This window comes from Otolemur garnettii, unplaced genomic scaffold (assembly GCF_000181295.1).
Source record: "Otolemur garnettii isolate 467f Iridium unplaced genomic scaffold, OtoGar3 scaffold00113, whole genome shotgun sequence".
Taxonomy (NCBI): domain Eukaryota; kingdom Metazoa; phylum Chordata; class Mammalia; order Primates; family Galagidae; genus Otolemur; species Otolemur garnettii.
The window spans coordinates 2,745,233-2,758,113 of NW_003852508.1; the positions used below are offsets into that span (position 1 = coordinate 2,745,233).

General features: G+C 39.7%; 1 protein-coding gene across 3 annotated transcripts in view; it reads right to left on the reverse strand.

Annotated features, from left to right (window-relative positions):
• MYBL1 (MYB proto-oncogene like 1) overlaps positions 1-11,059 on the reverse strand; it is a 51,739-nt gene extending 40,680 nt beyond the window's left edge. For all 3 annotated transcript variants that reach the window (XM_012809812.1, XM_003797245.2, XM_003797244.2), the window contains exon 1: positions 10,636-11,059. In XM_012809812.1, coding sequence (XP_012665266.1) covers positions 10,636-10,655 — 20 coding nt within the window. In that variant the 5' untranslated portion in view covers positions 10,656-11,059. The remainder of the gene's footprint in view (positions 1-10,635) is intronic.
• Positions 11,060-12,881: the final 1,822 nt, after the last annotated feature.

Here is a 12,881-nt window from a genome sequence, read left to right on the forward strand (position 1 = left end):
AAAAAAAAAAAAAAAGACTGGGTGTTGCTCTGTCACCCTGGCTGGAGTGCAATGTCACAATCATAACTCACTGTAACCCTGAACTCCTGGGCTCATGCCATCTTCCCACCTCATCCTTCTAAGGTGGTCAGCCCAGTCTCAAACTTTGTGGCAATTCTCTGTAGCCTCCCAAAGTGCTGGGATTACAGGCCTGACCTACCATGCTCAGCAGAAGTCTTGAACAAATGGAAGAACATTCAAGCCACATTCTTAGATAAGAAAACAATTATAGAGATGTCTATTTTCCCTAAATTCATAGATTTAGATTAAATGAATAAAATGCTAGTTTATTTTGAGAGAGACTGGACAAGCTGATCCTACAGTTCATACAAAAATAAATAAGGAAGCAGTAATAGGCCAGAGTGGTGGGTGTCTGAAATCCCTATACTTTGGGAAGCCAAGGTGGGAAGATCACTTGAGACTAGGGTACGTAATCAGCCTGGGCAATATAGCAAGACCCCATCTCTTAAAAAAAAAAATAGCTGGCAATAGTGATGTGAGTCAGCACTTCCAGGTGCTCAGAAGACTGATGTAGGAGGATTCCTTTGTCTGGGAGTTGGAGGCTATAGTGAGCTATGAGTGCACCACTTCACTCTAGTCTGGGTGAAAAGAAAAAAAGAAGAAGGAATAATAGCCAGAAAAATTCCAAAATATAATAAAGGAGTATTACCATTACCCAATAGCAAAATATACTGGCTAGGCTCGGCACCCCTAGGACAGTGTTACAGCACCAGCCACATACACAGAGACTGGCAGGTTCAAATCTGGCCCGGGCCAGCTAACCAACAATGACAACTGTAACAAAAAAAATAGCCAGGCATTGTAGCGGGTGCCTATAAGTCCCAGCTACTTGGGAGGCTGAAGCTAGAGAATCATTTGAACCCAAGAGTTTGAGGTTGCTGTGAGCTATGACACTACAGCACTCTACCAAGGGTGACATAGTGAGATTCTTTCTCCAAAAATAAAAAAAATAAATAAATAAATATATATATATATATATACACCCCCACTGGCTAGAAACAATAAACACAACACAATGGTATCAGCACATGAACAGACATACAAATAAATAGAACACAATATTCAGAAGAAAAACCAAAGTGCATATGGAATTGGTAAATTATAATGGTAACACTTCATCAGTGGGATATCTAGACTTTTTAATAAATGGTATTAAGATAATGTGTAGCCATTTAAAGAAATTAAGCTGGAGTCCTACTTTATAATAAAATCAATTTGGATGGAACACGTATCTACATTTTAAAAAATGAAACCATAGGCTCAGCACCTGTGGCTCAAGTGGTTAAGGCGCCAGCTACATACACCTAAGGTGGCAGGTTTGAATCCAGCCCGGGCCCACCAAACAACAATGACGGCTGCAACCAAAAAATAGTGGGGCATTATGGCAGGCACCTGTGGTCCCAGCTACTTGGGAGGCTGAGGCAGGAGACTTGCTTGAGCCCAGGAGTTGGAGGTTGCTGTGAGCTATGATGCCAGGGCACTCTACCCAGGGGGACAGCTTGAGGCTCTGTCTTAAAAAAAAAAAAAAAATGAAACCATAATAGTACCATGAGAAAATGGAATTTTCATGTATTTGAGTAGAAGAGGGGTAAATGTGACAAAAATCCTGAAGCTAGGCCGGTGCAGTGGGTCACGTCTATAATTCTAGCACTCTGGGAGGCAGAGGTGGATGGTTCACCTGAGCTCAGGAGTTCAAGACCAGCCTGAGCAAAAGCAAGACCCTATTTCTACTAAAAATAGAAAAATTAGTCAGGCATTGTGGTGGATGCCCATAGTCCCAGCTACTTGGGAGGCTGAGCCCAAGAGTTTGAGGTTGCTGTGAGTTATGATGCCATGGCACTCTATCCAGGGCAGCTAAAGGAGACTCTGTCTCAAATAAAAAAGAAAAAAATCCAGAAGCCATAAAGAATAGACCGATCAAGGTAACAGTGGGAATGGACAGAAGTACATGAGACTGAGAGGCATTTAAAAAACAGGAATCTATGGCGTGGCGCCTGTGGCTCAAGCGGCTAAGGCGCCAACCACATACACCTAAGGTGGCGGGTTCGAATCCAGGCCGGAACGCCAAACAACAATGATGGCTGCAACCAAAAAATAGCCAGGCGTTGTGGTGGGCGCCTGTGGTCCCAGCTACTCGGGAGGTGAAGACAGGAGACTGGCTTAAGCCCAGGAGTTGGAGATTGCTGTGAGCTGTGATGCCACAGCACTCTACCCAGGCGGACAGCTTGAGGCTCTGTCTCAAAACAAAACAAAACAAAACAAAAAAAACAGGAATCTAAAGATTTTGCAACTCATGGATGAAGGACATGGAAGGAGGAAGACTCTAAGATGACTCCAAAATTTCTGGTTTTAGGAGCATAGTTAAAGCTCTTCACTAAGAAAATTAATAGAAGAAGGACAGATAGAACTTTGGGAGGGAAAAGGGAATGAGGAAGCAGTTTGGCACCAGCTTTTTTCAAGGTACTTGAGAAATAATACAGATAGATATGTCTAGATAAGCATTGCCTAGTAGAGAGATAATTGTAAGCCACTTATGTAATTTTCTTGTAGCCACACTTTTTTTAAAAAACAGGTGAAATTTGCTTTAATAGTAAATATGATTTAACCCAATATATCAAAAATAAATTCATTTTAACAAGTAATCAATATAAAAAATTATAAGTGAAATATTTTACTTTCTTTTTTCTCACCAAAATCTTCAAAATCTGGTTGTAGTTTGTAGTTATAGTACATCACAGTTCAGACTAGCCACATTTCAAGAGCTCAATAGCTACATGTGGCTAGTATATTGGGCAAGGCAATAGGATGTTCAGCTTATGATGCAGAAGGCAACTGGGCACATGGATCTTCTACTCAGATACAAAGGTCTAGGGTAGAGACACATTTCTTTGGCAACTGCCAGCATATAAAGAATAGTTGAAGCTATGAAATGACTCAAGAAAAATAATGAGCTAGGGTGTGGCCAGAGGTAGAACCTGAGGTTTGATGGAATGAAAATAGAGAAAACAAGTTTAAAGAATGAAGCCCCAGAAAAGAGGCAGGCCTATATGATAAATGTAATTAGAGGATTTTGAGTAGCTCGAGGACTGAATAAAGCCAAAGTCATAGCATCTGAAAATAACACACACTAACATTAATTTAAACCTTTCTCAGTACCAGGCATTGTGATAGTGAAATTTCTCTCTTAAAACCTCACAACAACTGAAAAAGGGGAATATTATCATTATTCCCATTTCACAGAATAGGAAACCTTGACTTAGGAAATTTCCTTTTGCCCACAATCACACCAAACATAGCATGGCTGACTTCTTAAGTCTACTACTTAACCACTACACTCCAACATCCTATAAAAATATGGGGAAAATATCAGGAAGATGGAAGATACCAAAGACAAACCTCAAAATACATTCTGAATTCAGAACAAGGTTCTAGTTTTAACTTAACTACTCACTTTGTAATTTTGAACATATTAACCTCTCAGGGCTTTAGTTAACTTGTTTGTACAACGAAGAAACATCACCTACCTTATGGTGTTACTTTAAGAAGAAAATTAAATGGGAAAACATATGTAACACCTCATACAGCATTTGACACAGAAAGGCGGCTCAATATTAGTAAGCATAGGCTGATCACCTAATAGGAGTCAAAATTATTTTTGCCTTACTAGAATTGATTCTTTCCCCAAAGTTTATTCTAATTTCAAACAGCAAATGTTTAAAGATGTGTTCAACCTATCATATATAGTTATGCACATGTAAGTAGTTCCTACTATCTATGTATAAATTCTACCTTAACAAAACTTAATAATGAAGGCCTACATTTAACATATACTGTCTACAAATCAGTTTTCCCTGACTTTTCATTTCCATAGGACCAAATTCTTCATATCTAACCAAGGAATATACCAAGATCTTCTACTCCCCTATTTATAATCTGCATCTTTAGTTCAATGCATTTCAATATTCTAATGTTCTCTCTCCCTAAAGCCAATGTTAATTTGTTTGGTTTTGTTTTATAGCCGAATGTTTTATAATTTTATTTTATTTTATTTTATTTTGCAGTTTTTGGCCAGGGCTGGGTTTGAACCCGCCACCTCCAGCATATGGGCCGGGGCCTTACTCCTTTAAGCCACAGGCACCACCTACCAATGATAATTTGTAACAACAATCTACCATTTTTACTTCTATATATGATTATTTTGTTAAAATATGACAAAACAAAAACACAGATTTAATTAAAGAAAATATGTTATTAGCTGCCATCTTTAGCTATCAGAACCTGATTAGCCAAGATTAATTTGTTAAACTGGAGATGCTTCAGGCTTCAGTGACTCTATAAACTTCTTTAAAAGCTACTAAATCAGATAAGGTACTATACTATAGCTTTCTGTCCTGTTTCTATGTTCTCAGAGTGTCTACCCTTCCTTCTTAATGTTTATCATACTTCCCAACCTTCTCAGCCAAAGAGTAAACTCAGGAGTGCAGACCACATCAGGTTTGCCTTTCAGGATCAAGCACAGTACTTGCTACTCAAATATTTGTAAAATTAATGAACAACCTTCCTTACCCTTTTACCTCCCCTAAGTGCTCTTTATTCCAAAATTATCTCACTCCTTTCCAGCCCAATCAAATCTTCCACCTTTCTCAATACAGATAATCTGAAAGTAGATCTAAGAAAGAAAACTATAACAAATGAAAATTAACCTCTAGAAGGAGGTAAAGGGCATTCCCATCTATTAAAAAAGGACTTTCAGGCTGGGCACAGTAGCTCACACCTGTAATCAATGCTAGCATTCTGGGAGGTGAGGCAGGTGGATTGCCTGAGCTCAGGAGTTTGAGACCAGCCTGAGCAAGAGGGAGACTCAGTCTCTAAAAATAGCTGGGTGTTGTGGCCAATGCCTGTAGTCCCAGCTACTCAAGAGGCTGAGGCAAGAGGATCACTAGAGCCAATGAGTTTGAGGTTGCTATCAGCTATGACTCCATGGCACTCTACTGAGGGTGACAAAATGACAAAGTGAGACTCTGTCTCAAAAAATAAATAAATAGAGCAGTATCTGTGGCTCAAAGGAGTAGTGCACTGGCCCCATATGCTAGAGGTGGCGGGTTCAAACCCAGCCCCGGCCAAATAAATAAATAAATAAAGGACTTTCAAAATCCAAATGCACCTTCAAGTGGTGGATTTTTAAGAAGCAGAACCTGCTGAAACAAACATTTTAAAATATTCAGCACAGAAGAGGTTCTTTGTAGGTATCTAACATAATTGGTTAACCTTTCCTAGAAATGCCTCCAGCAACATTACCGCTTCCTGCCACCCCAAATAGCCCTCCTGCACGCTTTTCACAGGTTCTTTACCCCCACCACACTCAGATCCCAACAGCTTCCATTAATAGCATACTTAAAACTACTTTATTTATAAGTCAAAACAATTTTACCTTGAGAATTTACCCACATAAATTTTGAGTATTCATAAAAATACTACATTCCATCTAATCCGTACAGAACCCCCCTTAAGGTTATCAAAACATTTTAAGTTAAGGATATAGGTTTAAAACATTAGTATCCAAGGAGTAATTTTCAAAAAAACCTTGTTCAACTGTAAAATTTTGACCCTTACTTTTTAACCACATACTTTGTGAGAAATTTCTGTTTCTACATGAGGTTTCATTCTCTGTTTTGCATTCACCATGGTCATCGGTTTCAGACACTGAATTATAGCCCATTCAATGTACAGGAAACTGGGTTTTTTGAGGGAGTGTGAGGGGGCATTAATTAGAATTCTTAGAATCATCTCTCTACCACTGGGACTTTCCTAGAGTCTACCTACATCTTTGTTTTGGCATCAAGTTATTTCTACATATATTTAAGTGATTATTGAAAGAATGATGTAACTTTCAAATATGTACGACAGAAAAAAGATCTTAGAAATCTATCAGTATCACTATCTACAACAGGAAGATGCCTGAGAATGCCTAAAATTTGCCAAGAAAAAAGGGAAAAGATAAAACCCCACAAGTCTCCTCCCCATTATTCCATTTTTACCATTTAACAGTGAAAAAAAAATCCCATCACTTAATAATGGTTAGACCCCACCAAAATGGATCTGCTTAATTTTTCTACTTTTTATATCATCTTTTGGAATTTCTGTATTCTAGCAATCAATGCTGGAATATACAATAATTTGTATATTATAAAATATAAAATATAAAATCAGCTTCTTACTGTGTGGTTAAATAAATAATCTTTAGCTTAGTGAGATTAATCTACAAGACAATGAAAAAAGGTGAAAATATTTCTCCAGTCACAAAGCAAAAATAGAAGAGGAATTTGGTCTTTGACTTTCCAGTTCAGGACTTCCTTTCCAAAATGATTCTGCCAGTTTCTTTTTTAAGTCAAAGAAAATATTTATTCTACATAGTACAAATGCCTAATACATAACCAAACTTATATATTCAAATGGAAACAGTTTTGTAGATTATGAATGAACAAAGTGATTAGAGTAATTATGACAGCAAAAGGAAGTACCAGGAAAATAAAAAGTTTGTAATTCAGTAGGCCAGCAAAATGGTTAATGTTAACTTTATATTGGAGTATAAGCTAACAGGATGTGATAGTCATAACTTTGCCTATAAAATATACAAACTATTCACACTTAATATTAAGATAAAACATTCAGCAAAACTTTAACTTTAAAGGACATTTACACCACCTAAAAGCAGGAAAATGAAGCTATCTAAAGAAGAATTTGAAAATGTTTTAAAGTTTATTTTTATTTGAAAAGAAACTACTAGTTTGAAATTAGAGAAGTATCAGTAGCTGTTTAAAATCTGCTCTAGTAAAATTGCTTCACCTTGATATTTTTAATCACAAACTGCCCTAAGCCTGAAATATTTATAATAATCAAAAAATACAACTTTATTATATTATCCTGAAGACAGGGAACTGTGCATTTAATTTTTTTTAAGTCAAATCATACTAAAGGTATGAAATTTTACCAGGTTGATTTAATAAAGTGAAATCGGGCCACCCAGTGGTTAACATGAAGTACTGCATATAAGGATTTTATTTCTAAATCTGGGTTGGGCAAATTAGCATCAGTGTAGTAAGACACATTTGACTTTACATAATCTTTATTATTAATAGCAAAGCTGAAATAAATACCGAAAGGAGTTCTAGCTATCCATAAACAAAAAAAAGTGAGAACATTTTTGATTCCATTAGTGTGTATATATGTATTTTTAAATGAGAAAAAAAGATTACAGATGGTCTTCAAAATAGGATATATATTAAAAGTAGAAATTCCTCACAGACCATAAAATACAAATCCCTTAAATTAACCCAAATGAAAAACTGGGGCAGAATTTGCCTGCTTTACCAAAATAATATTAGTTATTACCAGTTAATAGTAAATTACCAGTTATTACCAGTTAATAGTTATTATGGTAATTACTAATGGTAATAACTAATGGTAATTAGTTATTACCAGTTAATAGTAAATTTACTATTACCAGTTAATAGTAAATTGATTAAAAAATCATTCTCATATTTTGGTATAATTTCACCCCCACCCATTTTGCTATAAACAATATAGTAAAACTATTTCCTACACACACCATTGAAAAAACATCTAATACAAGAGTTGGCTTTTATCTTTTCAGTTAAGTGTAGTGATAGGTCATCTCAAGTATAAATACCTTAATCTGTTACTAAAATTTCTATCTTCTAAATGGTATTTTTCAAAGTTTGCTTTAAAGGGCAGACCTGACTTTTAAAAACTAAAATTAATTATTTATACATAAATATGGTTAAAAATCAAGTACATGCTAACAGCAGATATACCAATTTTAGTACTGTCTGTAAATTATGTCATTAAAACCCCAAGTGGGATGTAAAATTATTTAAAGTTGCAATGCTAAATTAGCTTTTTCCTTTATGTAAATATAGATGGGAGATACTACAGCTATATTAAACAAAGATCAAAAGAGCCAGCATCCTCAGCTGTTTCACACTTGAGGTAGCACACAGTCTTCTACTTTTAGGTGTTTTTTTCAGATCACACAGAAAAAGGATTTAAGGCCAATACTCTTATGCAAAATTTTTATATAGCAAAGTACAGTTTTCACACAAATACTTAAATGGTTGGGGCAGCGCCTGTGGCTCAAAGGAGTAGGGCGCCAGCCCCATATATCAGAGGTGGTGGGTTTAAAACCAGCCCTGGCCAAAAAAAAAAAAAAAAAATACTTAAATGGTTGTATGCTAGAGATCGCAAAGTACAGTTTGAAGTGACTGACTTATTTTCTCTCCCTTTCAACTATAAATTCAGTGTGTGTATGTGTATGTATGTGTATATATGTATATAAATATAGACATGTATTTGTGCAAGTTTATGAGTACATGGGTTCTTAAACATATATTAAGATGCTTAGCCATAAAGCAAGAGAGATTTTGCCCAGTAACTGTATTATTTTCTCTTCAAACATTTCACATTTCTAGGATACATAAATTGCATTTACATATATAAGAAATACAATTTAAAGCATGAAACACATCCTAGTACAAAGACTTTAAGAAACAAATGATAATTCACAAATGATAACTTCTCACATCTTTATCTGTATAGTCCCAGAGGGAGTATAGCTTCACCCCACCATATTTAATTACTCCAGACTTATGTCTCTTTAACGCATTCTATAGTGTTTCAATTAACTTACATAGCTGACAAGAAATAAAAGTCAACATAACAATTAAGATCTAGATTTCAAGCTCATAGTATTGTCAATAAAAGAAAATAACATATAAGCAAACTAATCATCAAATCATTTCTCTTTTCTTAGTCTATTATTATGAAACATACACAATTATGAAATGAATAGAAAGGAAATCAGTTAGGGAGGAGAGGATTCTGACATTCAAACATTCATATATAGCCAGAGCTTTAAATAAATGCCAGTGACAGGCCGAGAAACTGATTTAGCCAAGAAACTGTTTCAAATGAGAGTAACATCGATAAAGTAAATAATAATACCAGACATTAGCTACAAACAAATTTCTGTTAAGTTGACATATTCACATACTACCTTGCTTTAATGAAGTTATTTTTAAATTTTTTATATTTAAAAATTCAAAAGAAAGGCCTAAACCAGTATGTCAGCAATCATAATTACTAGAGTTTTTAATATCTTTTTTGAAGATCAAGAAGTTAACTAGGTCTTGAAGGTCTAGATGGGTGGTTCTCACATGGGTGATTTTGTCCCCAGAAAAACATCTGACAATTTGTAGAGACATTTTTGCCATCATTACTGAGGGAAGTGGGCTGTTACTGTCATCTATTGGGTAGAAGCCAGAGATGCCGCTAAACATCTCCCCACCAGAATTATCTGATCCAAAATGCCAATATGTCAATGTTGAAAACTCTGCCCTAGAGGGGTGTGTGTGCACATTTGTTTCACCTCAAGAGTTTACTCTAGCAAGTTGTACTTGCTACAAAATAATAAGCTAACAGGGACTTAATTATATTTTCTGATTTTGGCAGAAGCATGTTACACACAGCAGATGCTAATAGAAACAAATAAAGCAAAGAATATTATTGCCAGTTTTTAATAGAAATCTGTAGTGAATGAACCAGTACTAAATTTCAACGTAGGCAATACAACTGTTGAATATTTGGAAATTTTGCCAAACATCTTTTCAGGTTTATTTAACAGCAATACTGAATGAAAATCAAAAGACACCCTAGATTTCTGTCATCTAAGTACTCCACACAATTTAGAAGTAGCAATTGTAGTGGCATGTAAATAAAAATAAGGCGCATAAATTCATCCTAGCATATTTCCCTACGAAAAAAAAAAATGTGCCCTACCTCTGTGCAACACTTAGCTAACGTCAGAGCCAAACAGGGACGCTCAAAATTAAGCGTATCAAACTCACTGTTTTAAGATCAAGCTACTGGTAGTAACAGTGTGACATCATTCCCAGTAGAAGATATTACAAACATACACATAAAGCTGATAATATAGGTATGATAATTACAGAAACATCAAAGAGGTCCTCCGTCCTCAGCTACTCGTCAGAGGATTTTTTGTAACCTTTCAAGGTAACAAAGTTGGCAGAGGGATGCCCGCCCAAGTTCATCACGGAGTTCCTATTTTGACTGGTCCAGTAATTCAGAAAAGAGAGTCCCCCGAACACCATTTTCAAGTCATCCCAGGCAGGACACAACCCCTTCCATCTGCGTAGTGTGTACCTGAAAGCGCACGACTTACCTGGCGAGAAACCAATCCCCAAGAAGTGCTTGTGAGAGGTCCGGAGGCTGGACGCGCGCCATGGGGAGAATCAAGTCAAAGGAGCAAGTTGGGCATTTGTTACTCACTTTCTGTGTCTTAAACACACGGGTCCCCGACTCTCCACACGTCGCGGCGGCGCTCGGGCCAACCAGGCCGAAGCGGCCGTGGGGCAGCGGGGAAGGAAAACCTCTGCCCCGGCTGGGGAGGGCCTGACGGGGGGAGGGGACAGCGAGAAAGGAACGAGAACCTGAGCCGAGGCGGAGCGGACAGGCCTGGGCGAAAGGGATGTCACCCACCTGCGCGACCTCTTCGCCATCCTTCAAGTACCGCATAGGCGCGGGCTGGACGGGGACGCAGATCAGCCTCCTCCAGCCTCAGGCGAATGTTCCTTCCCCTCGACCCTCCAGCCGCTTCCCTCGCTCCCTCCCCAAGGCGGCCGAGCGCGGAACGCAAGTCCCAGGCGGGGGCAGGACGGAGGCACAGAGGGGCGGACCGCGACCCGCCCCCGGCCGGCAGCGCCGCTCCTAGCCCCGACCCGGCCCGGTCAGGGATGTCCCCAACATGTCAGGAGGCGCGCTCCCGCCCTCCCCCGGCCTCTCTCGCTTCCCCTCAGCCTCTCAGCTGCTGTCCCGGCGCGGCTCTGCCGCAGGCACTGACCCCCGCCCTCTCCCCGCAGCGAGCAGCTCTGCAGGGCTCGCAGCCTCCTGCAGGGTTTTGTCCCCACCGCTGAATCTCGCGCCCAGCCTCCTTCAAGAGCCGCCGTTTGAATCTGCGCACGCGGCCCCAAACCTCATTGGCTGTGGTGACAGCACGCGGAGGGGCGAGGGCGGGGTGGGGAGAGCGCGCGCGGCCGAGGGCGGGGCTGGGCAGCTGGAAGCAGTGACTGGAACTCGCGGGGAAGGGGCGAGGAGCCAGGGGGTGGGGTCGCAGGCGGGGCTCGCGGGCCCAGCTGTGACAGGACCCGGAACGCGCCGAGAGGCGCACCGTGAGGAGGCCGGGTGTGAGGGCCGCGCGGGGCCGGCCGGGAAAGTGAGTCCCTGAGCTCGCTGAGGAGCAGGTCCGGAAGCCGCGCCGGGGCCGGACCTGCCGCCCCCAACACCCCCGAGTTGGCGGACAGCGTCCCTGGGAGGTGGGTAACCCTGAGGCCCGGCCCGGGGGTGCTTCTGCAGCCTTGTCTCGGCCACGGTACCTCATTCCTTAGGTCTGCATCGCCTAAGTAGTAAGGAGGAGCAGTCTTCGGATTTGAGAAAACTTCAGTCCTAAAATTTGCGCAGCCGTTATTTTTTAAGCCAAAATGTGAGCTATTTTTACCCAGACATCGTAGCTACGAGAGTGGGGAAGACTCTGGCAGGAAACCAAGTATCACCTATTTTCCTACTTCAAGAATGAGCAGAAGTGTGACAAGTGAAAAACAAAGCTTTTAGCCTGAGACGTGCTTGGAACAGGAAAGGGAATAATCTATATCAGGTCTTCGAAGTCCTTAATTTCGTACCCGGCTGTGCAGGTGCAGATGTGCGCAGTGGGGGAGCCGTGGTCCTGAGGAACTGCGCAGGAGGATTGGAGTCGGCTGGGAATTTCGCCCAGATGAATGAGCAAGGTAGTTAGCAGAGACGGTGACCTTCCTTCCTCTGGAGAGACTGAAGGAAGGGAGAAACTGCAATGGAGGCGTTCCTAGCAGTTGCAGCTACTTGTGGTTACAAGTTTAAGTAACCACTAACTGCTCATTTCAAGTAGCATTAAAGTAGATTAACTTAAGTAAGAATTAGACATGGTTAAGGATACAAATTTGCAAGGGAACATGCTCTACTGCATAGAGCACTAAACCACATGTTAACATTGTAACAAACTGACATTTGCTATTTTGAAATTTTATACATCATCTTGCAAATCAGAGATGCAGGTGCAGAGTGAATCAAGGAGCTGAATTAAAACGGAGCTTGCATCCACTGTCAGAATTTAAACACACCTGCCTTTTTATAGTTCCCTTTTTTCAAGATATAGATTCTGGAAAGGTAAAGCAGCTTTTCTTTTAAATCATTCCTTACTGAGTTGCTGGTTCACTTTGAAAAGAAAAGAAAAACTAATTCAGATATTAGTTTCCAGATTTCATTAGATTCTATGTGTTGTCTGGGATCACTATTATTTATTTACTCCTGGGTCGTACATTTATGTGCTTACTTTAACAGGAAGCAGAGCATCTGCTGTAGTTAGGTTATTGTCATTTTTATACAGCATACTTTTCTGGAGCTTGAAGGCAGGTGTTTTATATTTTGACAGTAAAATTAATTTTCTTCATTTTACTCATAAAGAAAAAAATTCCTTGAAAGGATAACATTGTGAAATCATTGAGATCAGTTATAAAATTCAAGACAGGCCAGGCACAGTTATAAAACTCAAGACAGGGCTTGGCGCCTGTGGCTCAAGTGGCTAAGGTGCCAGCCACATACACCTAAGGTGGCAGGTCCAAATCCAGCCTGGACCCGCCAAACAACAATGACGGCTGCAACCAAAAAATAGCTGGGCATTGTGGCGGGTGCCTGTG